Source organism: Chiloscyllium punctatum, chromosome 8 (assembly GCF_047496795.1).
Source record: "Chiloscyllium punctatum isolate Juve2018m chromosome 8, sChiPun1.3, whole genome shotgun sequence".
NCBI classification, from domain to species: Eukaryota; Metazoa; Chordata; class Chondrichthyes; order Orectolobiformes; family Hemiscylliidae; genus Chiloscyllium; species Chiloscyllium punctatum.
In genome coordinates, this window is record NC_092746.1 from 129,875,037 (window position 1) to 129,892,849 (window position 17,813).

General features: G+C 49.5%; 1 protein-coding gene across 2 annotated transcripts in view; it reads right to left on the minus strand.

Moving 5' to 3' along the window:
• LOC140480913 (alanine aminotransferase 2-like) overlaps positions 1–17,512 on the minus strand; it is a 71,891-nt gene extending 54,379 nt beyond the window's left edge. The window contains exons 1-2 of one of the 2 annotated variants that reach the window (XM_072576498.1): positions 17,324–17,512; positions 16,674–16,848 (exon numbers count right to left, since the gene is read on the minus strand). In XM_072576498.1, the coding sequence (XP_072432599.1) occupies positions 16,674–16,823 (150 nt within the window). In that variant the 5' untranslated portion in view covers positions 16,824–16,848; positions 17,324–17,512. Of the gene's footprint in view, positions 1–16,673; positions 17,040–17,323 lie in introns of those variants that run through there. The other variant, XM_072576497.1, reaches the window with a different exon arrangement.
• Between the last annotated feature and the right edge of the window lie 301 nt (positions 17,513–17,813).

Genomic DNA, 17,813 nt, shown 5'->3' on the forward strand with positions numbered 1-17,813 from the left:
AAGCAAGGATGATGTGAGAGGAACCTTTTTCATGGAGTAGTCAGGGTCAGGGTCTGGTAACCTGATGGATACAGCTTCAGATGAGGCATTTGGGAGGGGCATTGGATGGTTATTTGGATAGAAATGGTGTGTGGGGGTAAAGTTAGGAGATTTGCACCAAATTAAAATGCTCAGAAAACTGGTACACATGCTGGGTGGAATGAGCTGTTTCTGTGCTGTAACAATTCTGTGATTCACTGATGAAACCAGCCACAGCTGAACAACGAGCTAAAGCAGAGCATCGGGGCAGAGGCACTGTCACACTCCTCACCCCTGGACCTACAAGAGAACCTCGTCCCACTGACAACAGGAAACAGCGTTGGGGATTAGAAAAAACAATATTGACAACAAATACTTAGTGCACCTGCTCAAAGTTTGTCAGCACAAGCAGGAAGCAATGTCAGCGCAATCGCAGATTGAGGAAGCGAACTTTGCAAAGCAGTAGAATGATGAGGCAGAGTCAAGCTGTTGATTCCACGGCAACCACCATCGACAAGGAGCCGCAAGGCTTGGCACTGAATGGCAGGGGTCAGTGCCTGAGCCAGGGGTGACATGACACTGTCCGGGGAAGCTCCCTTGCCCACTGTGCTAGCTGGTCACCCTGAGATGGGGCCTATTGTTTGTAAGGAGCGTGAGGAAAGGGACTTTGATTACTTTTTCTCGTTCACGCTTTGAGGGGAATGAACATTCCCTTTTTACAAACAGCTCTAACCTGCATGTCTGCGTGGAGACTCAACCCAACCCTTGTAACCCTTGCCCAGACGAGATGGTAAAGAGTAGCAGCAGAAACTTTTGTGACTGATCTAACAGCCAGGGGACGTCAGTCCACATCCCACTCCCGAAGAGCATGTTGTTGGAAAAGCACAGCCGGTCGAGCAGCATCTGAGGAGCAGGAGAGCTGATGTTTCAAGCATAAGAAGCACGGTGGCTCAGTGGTTAGCACTGCTGCCTCACAGCGCCAGGGACCCAGGTTCAATTCCAGCCTTGGGCCACTGTCTGTGTGGAGTTTGCACATCCTCCCCATGTCTGTGTGGGTTTGCCCCAGTTTCCTCCCACAGTCCAAAGATATGCAGGTCAGGTGAATTGGCCATGCTAAATTGCCCATAGAGTTAGATGCATTAGTCAGGGGTAAATGGGTCTGGGTGGGTTACTCTTCAGAGGGTCGGTGTGGACTAGTTGGGCTGAAGGGCCTGTTTCCACACTGTAGGGAATCTAATCTAATTAGGAATGAGGCTTGTGGTCCAAGAGGGCTGAGAGATAAAATGGGAGGAGGGTGTGGCTGGGGGGAAGGTAGCTGGGAAGGCGATAGGTAGATTGAGGGTGGAGCAGATAGGTGGGAAGGAAGATGGACAGGTAAGAGAGGTCATGAGGGTGGTGCCGCGTTGGAAGGTTGGATCTGGGATAAGGTGGGGGTGGAAAATGAAGCAACTGGTGAAATCCACATTGATGCTGTGTGGTTGGAGGGTCCCAGAGCAGAAGATGAGGCATTCTCCCTCCAGGCATCGGGTGGCGAGAGTTTTGTCTTTGACTCTGACCTTCTGCATCTGCAGTCCTCCCTTTCTCCACACATCCCACTCTGCCAATCTCAGATCAGCTGGAAATGAGAGACTGAAGTCAGCAATGGGATTACCAAAAAAACCCAACTGTGCCTTCGATGAGCTGGGAGGCAGGATGAGGAATGAACCCAAGTCCCTGAGATGGTGCTGGAGCTGGAGGGGGGAGGGAAGGTAGCACCAGTCAAGGTAGGGAAGAATTAGAAGGCGAGTCACAATTTTTTGTGGGTGGGGAAATTGGTCAGGGTGGCGTTAATAGTGAGTTTATTCACCATGTGTGTATCGCAGAATGACTGACAGAACCCTCCCAGCACAGGAAGCAGATGTTCAACTCAGTGAGTCGGTCTTGATTTTCTAAGAAGCTGTATTAAAACATTCTTTACCCATGCGCACTACTTCATGTCATCCAAGGTTATAATTTATCTAGTGTTATGTAATGTTCCAATTTGCAGATGACTAATCTCCTCAAAAAGAACATGCAAACATGGGAAACAGGAGCAGGAATATGCCGATCTGCCCGAGTCTATCCCACAAGTCTATGTGATCATTGCTGATCTGCCCTCGTCCTCAATGCCTCATTCATGACAACCTCTCATAGCCTACAACTCCTCAATATTTATGTAGTCTGTTTACCTCCTCTTCCAATACTTGCAATGATCTAGCCTCCACAACTCTCGGGGTGAGATCTAGGAACACAAGGAGGCCATTCTGTCACTCCACCATTAGTCGATATCCCTTAATATCTTTGCTTCTCAAAAACGTATCTACCTCAGATTTAAAATTAACAAATGATCCAGCATTCACTTCCTTCTGTGGAAGAGAGCTGTGAACCTCGCCCACCCAGTGAGTATTGAAGTGCTTCCTAACATCTCTCCTGAACAGATACTGGATTAGGGGTGCTGGAAGAGCACAGCAGTTCAGGCAGCATCCAATGAGCAGCGAAATCGTCGATTTCGCTGCTCGTTGGATGCTGCCTGAACTGCTGTGCTCTTCCAGCACCACTAATCCAGTATTTGCTTTCCAGCATCTGCAGTCATTGTTTTTACCTCATCTCTCCTGAACGGTCTGTTCCTCTTTCTGAAATACTGCCCCGAGTTTTAGAACCTCCAATCCGCGGCAATTGTTTATCTTGACCTACTCTGTTTTTTTCCCTGTTAATATTTTGAAACTTTTGATCAGACCAACCCCCTCAAACCTTCTCAATGCTAGAGCACACAGGCCTAATTTGTATAATCTCTCATCATATCTCCATCCCCGAAGGCTGAGTTTCATTATTGTAAATGTGTTCCTTCTAAAGTCGTTCTATCCTTCCTAAAGTGAGATGCCTCAATCTGTTCACAGTACTCCAAATGAGGTCTAACCAGGGTTTTATATAACTGCAGCATAACCTCTGCATCCTTGTACTCTCGTCCTCACGATTTTAAGGTCAGCATTCCATTTGCCACCTGGATTATTTTCTGCACTGATTTCTAACCTTTTAAATATCTGTCCACCTGAATTCCTAAGGTTCTTTGGACATCCACTGAATTTAACGTCACACCATCTAGAAGGTACCCTGGTCAATCCTGTTTCAGTACAAAATGGATAACCTCAGAATTGATTATACTGAACTTCATCTGCCGTGCTTTTTGCCCATTCGCATAGCCTATCAAAATCACTTTGTAATTTTATGTTATCATCCACATTGTCAACAGTGCCATCTTATTTTGTGTCATCTGCAAATTTAGATATCTGATTTTCCATGCCATTATCAAAGTTGTTAGTAAAGAATGTGAATAATTGAGGCTCTAACACTGATTCTTGTGGGATATTGTAGGATCCTTGTGGAACATACCAGTTGGAATATTCTGCCGATTTGAGAACCTACCCATTGTTCCTCCTTTCTGGAACCCCCGACTGAGTCAATTTCCCACCCATGTCAGTAATATGCCAGAATTCCAGACATTCAGCACCCTGTGGGAGAAAGAAATCCTCTTATGTCGCAGTATTAAATATGCGATCCCTTATTCTGTCCTAGTGTGAGACAGCCCCAACAATGAAAACCCCACCTCCTCAACATCTAATACATCAAGCCACCACAGAATCTTGTATGATCCTTCAATTAAAAGATTTCGAGAATTACAAACATAAATAAACAGGAATTATACCTCATGGACAACCTACAAGTCACAGACCAGTCACTTTAACTTCAGTGGTGGGGATACTTTCCGAAACAATTATTTAGGACAGAATTAACAGCTACATGGAAAAATGGTGGGTTAATTTGGAAGAGTCAGCATCGCTTTCATAGTCAAGGGCTTGAGTCAACTCAATTCACTCCACGTTATATCAAGAAACAACTAAAGGGACTGGATACTGCAAAGGCTACAGGCCCCGACAACATTCCGGCAATAACACTGAAGGCTTGAGCTCTCGAACTTGCCTCTCCCCTAGCCAAGCTGTTCCAGTCCAGTTACTACACTGACATTTACCCGACAATGTGGAAAACTATCCAGGTATGCTGCATGGATAAAAAGCAGGACAAATCCAACTCAGCCAATTCCTGCCCATCAGTCTAATCTCGGTCAGGGATGGGAGGCATCATCAACGGTGCTCAGCAATAACCTGCCCCAGGATATCTCTGCAGGAGTTCCTTAGGATACTGCCCTACACCCAATCATCTTCAACTGCTTCATCACTGACCTTGCCTCCATCATAAGGTCAGAAGTGATGATTGCACAACGTTTAGCACCATTCCTGACTCCACAGATACTGAAGCAGTCCATGTTCAAATGTGAGAGTGGTGCTGGAAAAGCACAGCAGGTCAGGCAACATCCGAGGAGCAGGAGAATCAATGTTTCGGGCATAAACCCTTCATCAGGAATGAGGCTTGTGGGTCGGGGGCTGAGAGATAAATGGGAGGGGGGTGGGGCCAAGGGAAAGGTAGCTGGGAATGTGATAGTTAGGTGAAGGTGGGGGTGGGGGGAGGGGGAGGTGATAGGTCAGAGAGGAGGGTGGAGCGGATAGATTGGAAAAACAATGGACAGGTCAAGAGGGTGGTGCTGAGTTGGAGAGTTGGGACTGGGATAGGTTGGGGGGGGGGGGGGGTTGGTGGAGGGGAAATGGGAAATTGGTGAAATCCACATTGATCCCGTGTGGATGCAGGGTCCCAAGACTGAAGATGAGCCATTCTTCCTCCACGCATCGGGTGGTAAGGGTTTGCCTTTGTGGAGTGGGAGTGGGAGTTGCCCTCCAGCGCATCACCTCCGCCTCTGCCCTTGAATCCCACCCTTCAAATCGCAACAAGGACAGAACTCCCCTGGTCGTCACCTTCCACCCCATCAACCTCCAGACACATCACATCACCTTCCACCATTTCTGCCACCTACAAACAGACCCCACCACTAGGGAAACGTTTCCCTCCCCACCCCTGTCTGCATTTCAGACGGACCATTCCCTCTGCGATTCCTTTGTCAGATCCACACTGCCCACCAGCCCACACCTGGCACCTTACCACCGCAAGAAGTGCAAAACCTGTGCCCGCAGATATGTGGGAACACCACCCCCTACAAGTTCCCCTCTGAGCTACTCACCATCCTGAGTTGGATATCTCACCATTCCTTCAGTGTCACTGGGTCAAATCCTGGAATTCCCTCCCTCAGGGACATTATGGGTCAACCCACAGCACATGGACTGCAGTGGTTCAAGAAGGCAGCTTACCCCCACCTTCTCAAGGGGGCAACTAGGGACGGGCAATAAATGCTGCCTAACCAGTGACATTCACATCTCACGAGTGAATTTTTAAAAATTAGTATGTATATGGAGTGGCAAGGTCACTCAGTGGTTAGCACTGCTACCTCACAGCGCCAGGGACCCGGTTCGATTCCCGCCTCAGGCGACTGACTGTGTGGAGTTTGCACATTCTCCCCGTGTCTGCGTGGGTTTCCTCCGGGTGCTCCGGTTTCCTCCCACAGTCCAAAGATGTGCAGGTTAGGTGGGTTGGCCATGCTAATTTGCCCGTAGTGTCTAGTGATGTGCAGGCGAGGAGGATTAGCCATGGGAATTGAAGGATTGTTGGGGTAGGGTTGGGGTCTGGGTGGGATGCTCTTCGGAGGGACAGTTTGGACTCAATGGGATGAATGTCCTGCTTCCACACTGTTGGGATTCTATGATTGCCCAGTAAACCACTGCAAGGACATTGGCACATTGCTGGGCATTGCCCAAGGAACACATTTTTTCACTTCATTCCCAGAATAAGGGCCAGCATTTATTGCCCCATCCCTAATTACCGAGAGGGCAGTTAGGAGTCACCCACATTGCTGTGGGTCTGGAGTCACATGTAGGCCAGACCAGGGAAGGACGCTAGTTTCCTTCCCTAAAGGTCATTAGTTTTTCCCCGACAATCGATAATGGATTCAAGATTATCATTCGATTCTTAATTCCAGATTTTTATTGAATTCAAACTCCACCATCTGCCATGGCAGGATTGGAACCCAGGTCCCCAGGACATTCCCTGGGTCTCTGGATTAACAGCCCAGCGATAATACCACTAGGTCATCACCCACCCCTGAGAGGCAAGATATTCATGGTGGTTGGTTGAGCCACTTTAGCTCACACTGTGATGGGTCCCACTGCTGTCACTGTACACCTGCTGTGGGAGGGAACGAATCATTACGCTGCTTTGATTTCGTCGTAGACAAATGTTTTGCCTTATTGTATGGAAAGGAACAGACATCACCGCCTTTACCAATACAGCTAAACCACAAACTCCATTGAATGTCAGACGTGTGCACTCCTCTTTCCAATCCAAACAGACTCTGGAATTGATCACTGCAACTCAAAGTGTTTTACAATTTCACTGTGCTCGACCCAGAACTAACTGAATGTTCAACCTGATCTCACCTCCCCCACTCATGATTGAACAAGGCGAAGGGGGTCATGTTCCCTCTTTATGGTCCTGACCCAGGTCAGAATGATAAACCAATATGCTTTGGAGGGGGTGAAGAACAAGACCATACATAAGACCATAAGGAGCAGAATTTAGGCCATTCAGCCCATCAAGTCCACTCCACCATTCAATAGTCACAAAGCTGGTCTCTTTTTTTCTAAAAGCTGTTCCTTTTCTCAAGGATACCGTGTCCTTGGGTTTTTTCAGTGGGATCATAAAACTCTCCCAGTTCTGATTAGACTGGTTTGGTACAGAGATTAAAGGGTAATGAGAGGCCTTTTTGTTTATATAGTATCAGATTAGATTAATTACTTACAGTGTGGAAACAGGCCCTTCGGCCCAACAAGTCCACACCGACCCGCCAAAGCCCCTTTACCTAACACTAAGGGCAATTTAGCATGGCCAATTCACCTGACCTGCACATCTTTGGACTGTGGGAGGAAACCGGAGCACCCGGAGGAAACCCACGCAGACACGGGGAGAACATGCAAACTCCACACAGAGAGTTGCCTGAGGCGGGAATTGAACCCGGGTCTCTGGCGCTGTGAGGCAGCAGTGCTAACCACTGTGCCACCGTGCCGCCCACAAAGAATCCCTACAGTATGGAAACAGGCCCTTCAGCCCAACAAGTCCACACCGACCCTCCGAAGCGTAACCCACCCAGACCCATTCTTCTACATTTAACCCTGACTAATGCACCTAACCTACACAACCCTAAACACTATGGGACAATTTAGCATGGCCAATCCACCCTAGCCTGCACATCCCTGGGCACTGTGGGACAATTTAGCATGGCCAATCCACCCTAGCCTGCACATCCCTGGGCACTGTGGGACAATTTAGCATGGCCAATCCACCCTAGCCTGCACATCCCTGGGCACTGTGGGATAATTTAGCAGGAACACTTCAACCCCAGGGCATCAATGTGGACTTCAACAGCTTCCTCATTTCCCCTTCCCCCACCTCATTCTAGTTTCAAACAACATCACTCCAGCTCATGCCTCCACCCCCATTCCCCCCACCATCACACCCACTCCAGGTACTGGCTCCGACCCCACTCCCAGCTCCACACCCACACCAGATCCCAGCTCCCGGCCCTGCCGAGTTTTCACCATTCCCCCAGACCTCCCCCTCACTGAGGACGAACGATCAGTCCTCAGCAAAGGACTCACCTTCATCCCCCTCCGTCCACGCATCAATGAATTTAATACACGACGTGACATCGAACAATTCTTCCGTCGCCTCTGCCTCTGAGCTTACTTTCACAATCAGGACTCCCGCCCACCTTCCGAGGACCCCTTCGACCATCTCCAACACACTGCATCCACCTGGACACCCCGCGCTGGCCTATTACCTGCCCTCGACCTCTTCATTTCCAACTGCCGCCGGGACATTAACCGCCTCAACCTGTCGTCCCCCCTCCCCCACTCCAACCTCTCACCCTCACAACGCGCAGCCCTCCAATCCCTCTGCTCCAATCCCAACCTCACCATCAAGCCAGCGGATAAAGGGGGCGCAGTGGTAGTCTGGCGCACTGACCTGTACACCACTGAAGCTAAACGCCAACTCGAGGACACCTCTTCCTACTGCTCCCTCGACCATGACCCCACCCCCCATCACCAAACCATCATCTCCCAGACCATACAGAACCTCATCACCTCAGGAGATCTCCCACCCACAGCTTCCAACCTCATAGTCCGGGAACCCCGCACTGCCCGGTTCTACCTCCTTCCCAAGATCCACAAGCCTGACCACCCTGGCCGACCCATTGTCTCAGCATGCTCCTGCCCCACTGAATTCATCTCTACCTACCTTGACACTGTCCTATCCCCCCTAGTCCAGGAACTCCCCACATACGTTCGAGACACCACCCACGCCCTCCACCTCCTCCAAGACTTCCGCTTCCCCGGCCCCCAACGCCTTATCTTCACCATGGATATCCAATCCCTCTACACCTCCATTCGCCATGACCAGGGCCTCCAAGCCCTCCGTTTTTTCCTCTCCAAACGTCCCCAACAGTACCCTTCCACTGACACTCTCATTCGTTTGGCCGAACTGGTCCTCACCCTTAACAATTTCTCCTTTGAATCCTCCCACTTCCTCCAGACCAAAGGCGTAGCCATGGGCACACGTATGGGCCCCAGCTATGCCTGTCTCTTTGTTGGCTATGTAGAACAGTTGATCTTCCGTAATTACACCGGCACCACTCCCCACCTCTTCCTCCGCTACATTGATGACTGCATTGGCGCCACCTCGTGCTCCCGCAAGGAGGTTGAGCAATTCATCAACTTCACCAACACATTCCACCCTGACCTTAAATTTACCTGGACTATCTCTGACACCTCGCTCCCCTTCCTGGACCTCTCCATCTCCATTAGTGACGACCGACTTGACACTGACATTTTTTACAAACCCACCGACTCCCACAGCTACCTGGATTATACCTCTTCCCACCCTATCTCTTGCAAAAATGCCATCCCGTATTCCCAATTTCTCCGCCTCCGCCGTATCTGCTCCCAGGAGGACCAGTTCCACCATAGGACACACCAGATGGCCTCCTTCTTTAGAGACCGCAATTTCCCTTCCCACGTGGTTAAAGATGCCCTCCAACGCATTTGTCCACATCCCACGCCTCCGCCCTCAGACCCCACCCCTCCAACCATAACAAGGACAGAACGCCCCTGGTGCTCACCTTCCACCCTACAAACCTTCGCATCAACCAAATCATCCACCGACATTTCCGCCACCTCCAAACAGACCTCACTACCAGGGATATATTTCCCTCCCCAACCCTTTCCACCTTCCGCAAAGACCGTTCCCTCTGCGACTACCTAGTCAGGTCCACACCCCCCCACAACCCACCCTCCAATCCTGGCACTTTCCCCTGCCACCGCAGGAACTGTAAAACCTGTGCCCACACCTCCTCCCTCACCTCTATCCAAGGCCCTAAAGGAGCCTTCCACATCCAAAGTTTCACCTGCACATCCACCAATATCATTTATTGTATCCGTTGCTCCCGATGTGGTCTCCTCTACATTGGGGAGACTGGGCACCTCCTAGCAGAGCGCTTTAGGGAACATCTCCGAGATACCCGCACCAATCAACCACACCACCCCGTGGCCCAACATTTCAACTCCCCCTCCCACTCTGCCGAGGACATGGAGGTCCTGGGCCTCCTTCACCGCCGCTCCCTCACTACCAGACGCCTGGAGGAAGAACGCCTCATCTTCCGCCTCGGAACACTTCAACCCCAGGGCATCAATGTGGACTTCAACAGCTTCCTCATTTCCCCTTCCCCCACCTCATTCTAGTTTCAAACTTCCAGCTCACTTACTGTCTCCTTGACTTGTCCGACCTGCCTATCTTCTTTTCCACCTATCCACTCCACCCTCTCCTCCTTGACCTATCACCTTCATCTCCTCCCCCACTCACCCATTGTACTCTATGCTACTCTCTCCCCACCCCCACTCTCCTCTAGCTTATCTCTCCACGCTGCAGGCTCACTGCCTTTATTCCTGATGAAGGGCTTTTGCCCGAAACGTTGATTTTGCTGCTCGTTGGATGCTGCCTGAACTGCTGTGCTCTTCCAGCACCACTAATCCAGTAGATAATTTAGCATGGCCAATCCACCCTGAGACTTCAGGCCAAAATGGTCATGTTTTAGAAGTGACCTGTACAATGGAAGGGGAGTGGTCAGCTCTCTAGCTGAGCAGTTCAGTCCAGGACTGTTTGGGAGTTCAGCTGTGGACTGTGTGAACAGGCTCTCTCTCTCTCTCTCTCTCTCTCTCCTTTTGCCCTTCTAACTTCAACCTGTAAGCATTTGTTCCTTTTGTACTGTTCTTTAAGGGGGGTTTGTTTATTGGGACCATTGTGTATATTTGGAACAGCATAATTAAGTCTAATTTGGATAGACTGAGTTCTGTAGGGGTTCTTTATTCTGTTCTTTGTGTTCCATTGTGCAATTTGTGACTACATTTTTGTCTGTTTTAAAACCTGGCAATCAACCTTGTTAACTTACTCTGGGTAATTCTCACTGTACACTTACCGAAACAGATCGCAAAGTTAGGGTCTGGGCTGTCTGCTTAAGAATGTTTTGAGTGGTCTGGCCTAGTCCATAACACAATCATGGCTGACAACTTTCTCAACCCCACTGTCTTGCTTTCACCCTGTAACCTTTGATCCCCTTAGCAATCACAAACTTATCTATCTCTGTTTTAAATATATTCAATAACCTGGCCTCTATAGCGTTCTGTTGCAGTGAATTCCACAGATTCCCCACTGTCTGGCTAAAGAAGGTTCTCTTTATCTCTTTTCTAAAAGCTCTTCCCTTTACTCTGAGGCTGTGCCCTCAGGTTCCTGTTTCTCCTGCCACTTTCCCAAATTGTATTCCATCTGACACTTCTTTGCCCACTCTCCTGTCTAAATCTTTCTGCAGCCTCCCCACCTCCCCAATGCTACCTGTCCCTCTACCCATCTTTGTATCGTCTGTAAACTTAGCCAGAATGCCCTCAGTTCTTTCATTGAGATCATTAATGTATAAAGTGAAAGGTTGTGATCCCAACACTGAGCCTTGTGGAACACCACTTGTCGCCGGCTGCCTTCCTGAGAAGGACCCTTCCAACCCCACTCTCTGCTTCCTGCCAGAAGGCCAATCCTCTATCCACGCTCTCACACCAGGGGCCCTTACCTTACTCAGCAGCCTCCTGGGCGACACCCTGTCAAAGGCCTTCTTGAAGTGCAGGTAGACAACACCTTTTGGCTCTCCTTGGTCTAACATGCTCATTACTTCCTCCAAGATCTCTGGGGTGGAGTCCATCTGGTCCTAGTGAGTTATCCACCTTCAGATCATTCAGTTTTTTCTAGCACCTTCTTCTTGGTGATAGCCACCATACTCAGGTCTGACCCCTTCTCTCTTGAATCTTTGAGATATTTAATCTTCTTCCTCCTTATTTTGTTTTTTGTTGGTCTTTGTAAGCTTCCCAATCCTCTGGGTTCTCACTGCCCTACACCACATTATCTGCTTTCCCTTTTGTTTTGATGCTGACCCTGCCTTCCCTAGTCAGCCACGGTTGCCTCATCCTCCCTGTACCTTGATTCCTTTTCCTTGGGATGAATCCCTGCTGTATCTCCTGAATTACTCCCAGAAACTCCTGCCATTGCTGTTCCACTGTCTTTCCTGCTGGGCTCCTCTCCCAGTCAATTCTACCCAGCTCCTCCCTCATGCCTCTGGAGTTGTGTTTATTGAAGCTGCAATGGTACGTCTGGGTGAACATTGCCAGGCAGTCACAAGTAAAATTACCACTGGCAGCATGACCCCTTCTGCCAATTGTACCTCATCCACTTCAGACACACTTCTCCAACACGCAGTCCCCATGCTGGGTCATATGTGAGGAAGTCATTCTCTGCTATTCCTAACCCTATCAGCCACTCTGTCTTACACATATTCCTGTATAAAACACTTCATCAACACCCCCTTTATTCAGATACAATCAAACAAAGAATTGCGAATGCTCAAGATCTGAAATAAAAGCAGAGAGCATGGGAGAAACTCAGAAGAGGAGACACTGGACTTGAAATGTGAACTCATTTTCTCTGTCCACAGATGCTGCCAGACCTGCTGAGTTTTTCCAGTGCTCTCTGCTTTTAGTTCTCCTTTCATGCTTATCTTTCTTGTTGAGAACAAAGTGAACTCTTTTACTGAAAGCAGAAGTTGATATCTCTCAGGGAGTCAGGTTATAATCCAACAAGGATTAACCCAAAGGATTTTTACATCTCCCTCAGCGCTGTGTGGGCAAAGCTACCCTGAAGACTGTAGCCTGTTGGCCAGGAAACCCACGAGGAAGGGGACTGTGACACTACATGGTGACAAGAGGCTCTCTCTGCTGGGCAGGCAGTCAGCAACATTAAAATGGTCCGTTTTAAAGGAACACTCGTCATGGTCTCTTGTATCAGTCACTGGCATTCCCCTTGGAGATTGGTTTGGGAATGGAGTTCTGGTCCTTCTCTTGTTTTTCAGTGGAATCAGATCTGCGCATGCAGCCAAATATTTATACAGCACCTTTACATTACGAAACGTTTACAAGAACTTCACAGGAGCAAGTATAAAGTGAAATCTGACACCACCAAGGCACACAACATACTAGGGCAGATGGCCAAATACTTTGTTAAAGGACTAAGCTTTAAGAAGTTTTTGAAAGGAGGGAAGTGAGGTAGAGCTGGAGAGGGGCTGCAGTGGGATAGGCAGGGTGTGGGAGAAAACACTGGTTTAGGGAGAGGTTTTTTAATAATTCATTCACAGGATGAGGGTGTCACTGGCCAGGCCAGCATTACTGCCCATCCCTAATTACCCCGAGGGCAGTTAAGAGTCAACCACATTGTTGTGGGTCTGGAGTCACATGGAGGTCAGTCTAGGTAGGGATGACAGCGTCCTTCCTCAACCTCTAAGGACATCAGTGAACCAGATGGGGTTTTCCTGACAATCAGGATTTTGAAAACACAATTTTAATGACCAATATTTGCTTGACTGGGAGCCAGTTGGAGGTTAGCAATTTCCTGACATTGTCACACTCTTAGTTTAATGATGATCAAATTCAAATTCCACCACTTGCCGAGGGGAATGCTATGGTGGGACTCAAACCCGAGACCCCAGAACATGGGGTCTCTGGATTAACACATCGTTCATAAGACTAAGAGGCCATCATTTAGTCAGAGCGTTGAATCCAGACAGTGGAAGAGAAACTCGTCAAAGGAGCAATTAAAATCAGAGGTACATCCGGCCAGAATTGGAGGGTGCAGATATCTTGGAGGTGGAGAGAGGCTGGACGAATTTCCAGAGATAGGGAAGGATGCAGGGTTTGAAGGGAGTTATCAGTTCAGCATTATCGAAGTGACTGGTGAAGTATGCTCAAGAGGTCTCTTCTTAAGGTTAAGTCAATGTTCATCTGTTCAAAATCTGTTATAATAAACTTATAATGATTTCACCAGAAACGGGGATGGGAAGCATTATAGAGATCATTTCCAACTTGTCCAAATTGATTATAATTCATGCTAACCACACTGCATCTGTAGACAACCCTTCACATAACCATAAATCCCTTTGGGAAGGTCATGATGTAGTGGCAGTGTCACTAGACTAGACCCAAACTAATGCATGGAGGTCTCAGGTTCAAGTCACACCCCAGCACCACCTTAAAATAGTACTTTCAAACTCACAACCACTTCCACCTTGAAGGACAAGGGCAGCAGATACATGGGAATGCCACCCACTACAAGTTCCCCTCCGAGCCACTCAGCATCCTGACTTGGCAATATATCCCCATTCCTTCACTGTCACTGGGTCAGAATCCTGGAATTCCCTCCTTAATGTCATTGTGGGTCAACCCACAGCACATGGACTGCATCGGTTCAAGAAGGCAGCTCACCCCCCACCTTCTCAAGGGGGCAACTAGGGACAGGGCAATAAATGCTGGGCCCAGCCAGAGACACCCACAAACCATGAAAGAATTTTTAGAAATCCATTTGGTCTATATCAAAGCTCACATTACAGCAAATCCATGGCTTGTGTATTTAGTCCTTTGATCTCAATTCCTTAGTTAGCATCTCTGCAGTTTAGTCTGTGTACATGTGGAACATATGGAAACCAGAGTGTACAGAAAATACCACACATACACAACCTCCTCAGAATCCTTGCCAACATGCAATTCTTAGAATCTGTGGAGACATTGGGTCAGACCTATCGAGGAGTGGGAACTCTCTCAGGTTCTCACATTGGCCCCTCTTTTTTTAAACATAAGGAAGAGCTCAGTGTTTCTCGGAGGAAATTCCACTCAGGCCTCCCTCAGAAATCCAGTGCTGTACTTTCATTCTGACATTTCACACTCACACAGAGCTTTCAGGGGGTGGGGGAGGGCGGGGGTGGAGGGAAACCACATCCCCTTTTCCCCAGCAGTCAGCTGCTGTATTCTGACGTGTCCAAAATCTCAGGCAGTCACTTTAACAGCTGGCTGTTAAACATTAAATATGTCAAGTAAGTGTGAGGTTAGAGTGCTGGGAGAGTGGGGTACCAGTGGGAGGATGCCACAGAATGCTGTCAGGAGGGTGATGGGATACTCCCTACTTGCCCCTGGATGGTGGGCACCCTTGCAATGCTCGGGAAGCTCAACACCATCAGGACAAAACAGCTGCTCAACTGGCACCACATCCACAAACATCTACTCTCTCCACCACCCACATTCAGTAGCAGCAGTGTGTACCATTTACAAGATGCACGGTAGAAACTCACCAAAGATCCTCAGACAGCACCTTCCAAACTCACGACCACTTCCATCTCGAAGGACAAGGGCAGCAGATACATGGGAACACCAGCCCCTGCAAGCCACTCCCCATCCTGACTTGGAGATATATCACTGCTCCTTCACTATCACTGGGTCAGAATCCTGGAATTCCCTCCCTCAGGGCATCGTGGGTCTACCTACAGCACGTGGACTGCAGTGGATCAAGAAGGCAGCTCACCCCCACCTTCTCAAGGGGCAACTAGGGACAGGGCAGTAAACGCTGGGCCCAGACGGTGTCACCCATGTCCATTGAATGAATATTAATACAACAGGAGGGTGTCAGGTCAGATGCAAGATGACAAGAGTCCAGATAAATGAAGCAGTGTACAGGGTAGGTCGTAGTAAGTGGGATACAGGGTCAGGTGGGGAGGGGGGGGGAGAGGAATGGAGTCAGGCATGGAATGGGGTGGGAGAAAACAGAGTTAGGTGCAGAGTGGGGGGTGGAGCAGGGTCAGGCGTAGAGTGAGGGTAAAAATGGGGTGAGGTGGGGAGTGGGGGGGGGGGAATAGGGTTCTGGAAGATGGTGGAGACAGTTTCAACTGAGAGATTCAAGATGGCATTGGATGGTTATTTGGTGTGTAAGGGTTTAGCAAAAGGGCAGGTGATTGGCCCTAGAAGATTACTTGTTTGTGAGCCAGTATACATGTAATGTGCTGAATGGCCTTTTCCTGAGCCCTCACACGTCTGTCATTCTGTGTGCATGTGTATGCACTCACTCCTCCATGCATATACACACTGCTTGGCGTGTTTGAGTACACTGCTCTGTGTATGCGCACCACTGTATAAATTCAGTCTTTGCTCTGGGTACATGCAAACCACTCCATACACATTGATTGATTTATTTATTGTCATGTGTACCTAAGTACAGTGAAAAGTTTTGCTTGTCAGCAGTACAGGCAGATCATACTAAGCAAGGACATACAGACCATAGGGTGAAAAAAGCTTTCGGTGAATAAGGCATACAGGTCACACAGCACTGGATGTGTGCGAGACCGCTCCATGTATATGTACACGCACTACCCCGGGTGTATACATACTGCCCTGGGTATACACACACCACCCTGCATAAATACATCACCCTGGGTATACACGCACTGCCCTGCTTTTACACACCACCCTGTATATACATGCACTGCCCTGCAGAAACACACTGTCCCAGGTATATGCGCACTGCCCTGTGTATACACACCACCCTGCGTATACGCACACTGCCCCACATATACATGCACTACCCTGCGTATACACACTGCCCCACATATACATGCACTACCCTGCGTATACGCACACTGCCCCACATATACATGCACTACCCTGCGTATACGCACACTGCCCCACATATACATGCACTACCCTGCGTATACGCACACTGCCCCACATATACATGCACTACCCTGCGTATACGCACACTGCCCCACATATACATGCACTACCCTGCGTATACGCACACTGCCCCACATATACATGCACCACCCTGCGTATACACACACTGCCCCACATATACATGCACCACCCTGCGTATACACACTGCCCCACATATACATGCACCACCCTGCGTATACACAGAATGCCCTACAAATACATGCACCACCCTGCGTATACACACTGCCCCACATATACATGCACTACCCTGCGTATACACACTGCCCCACATATACACGCACTGTCCTGCATATACACACTGCCCTGTGTATACATGCACTGCCTGCATATATACACTGTCCTGTATATAGACGCACTGCCCTGGGTATACACACTGCCCTGGGTCAGTGGACTGTCCATACATGGAGGGTTGGGGAAGGGGGAGACAGAAGGGGCTCCTACCTGTTGCAGCTCTTTCTCGATCTCCATGGCCCGGAGCACAATGGGGCCCCTCACTGCATACTCCACCTTCTTGATCTGTTGGTTCATGGACTCGAGAGTGAGCACCTTGTTGGGGCCACGGGCCACTCCGTTCAGCTCCTCACTGGCCATGCTGTCCTTGTGAGAGGACTGCTCCCTGTGGAGAAGGAAGAGAGAGCTGAGCAGAGGGCTCCTCCTGGGAGTGAGCAGCCCTGGGAGCAGGCGAGAGCAGGGGGAGAGAGGGAGCATCGGAGCCAGGGGGGTGGGTGGGTGGGGGTGGTGAGAGAAACCTCAGTGAGTGCCCCGTGGCATCAGCTGGAGGAGGAGGAGAGAGTTCATGATTGATTCCAGAAAGTGCACTGACACTCCTGGGGGTGTGTGTGTGTGTGTTCAGGGATGTTGTTGGCAGTACACACGGACCTTGAACTAAGTCCAGAGTCTGAGGGATTTAAAAACAGGACACGTCAGAATATTGGGGGGGGAATGAGGAGACCAGGGGATGAACACGTCCCTGCAACTTCCCAACAAGGACAACTTTCCAGTTTGTAGCCAGTGTGTTCTGCTCTAGTCTGGGGGGTTTGGAGAGAGAGGGAGGGGAGGGGAGGGGAGGTAGTTCAGACCAGGGCACCCACCTCTGGCTCCTTCACAGACCGGGACACACGAGCCGCTGGGAAACGAGTGCCTCTTCCTAAAACCAGCAGCGAACAGCTCAAACCGAACCACAACGCTGCACTTCGCAATTGGTTCGCAGTGGGACCTGATGGGTCTCTCTCTCTCTCTCTCTCTCTCTCTCACACACAGACAGACAGACAGACAGGAGTCGATGAAATTTATCAGCAAGACAGGGAGAGCCAGCCCCTGGCTCTTGGCTCTTGGCTCTGACTCAGGTGAAAGTCACCTCCCGGAGTTGGGGAGGGCTGGGTTACAGACAAACCGGGACCGACCGGGACAACGTCAGCTCTTAAACGGGAAATGAGATCCCGAGAGAAGAGTGTGAGACAGCGGCCTGTCTGTGGGCTATACCCTGGTAACAACTCACCAGTGGGGGGGGGACTGGGGGAATCTGGTATTTATGACCCACCCTCCAGGATGGTAGTGTCGACTGAGGTGGCCGCTTTAACA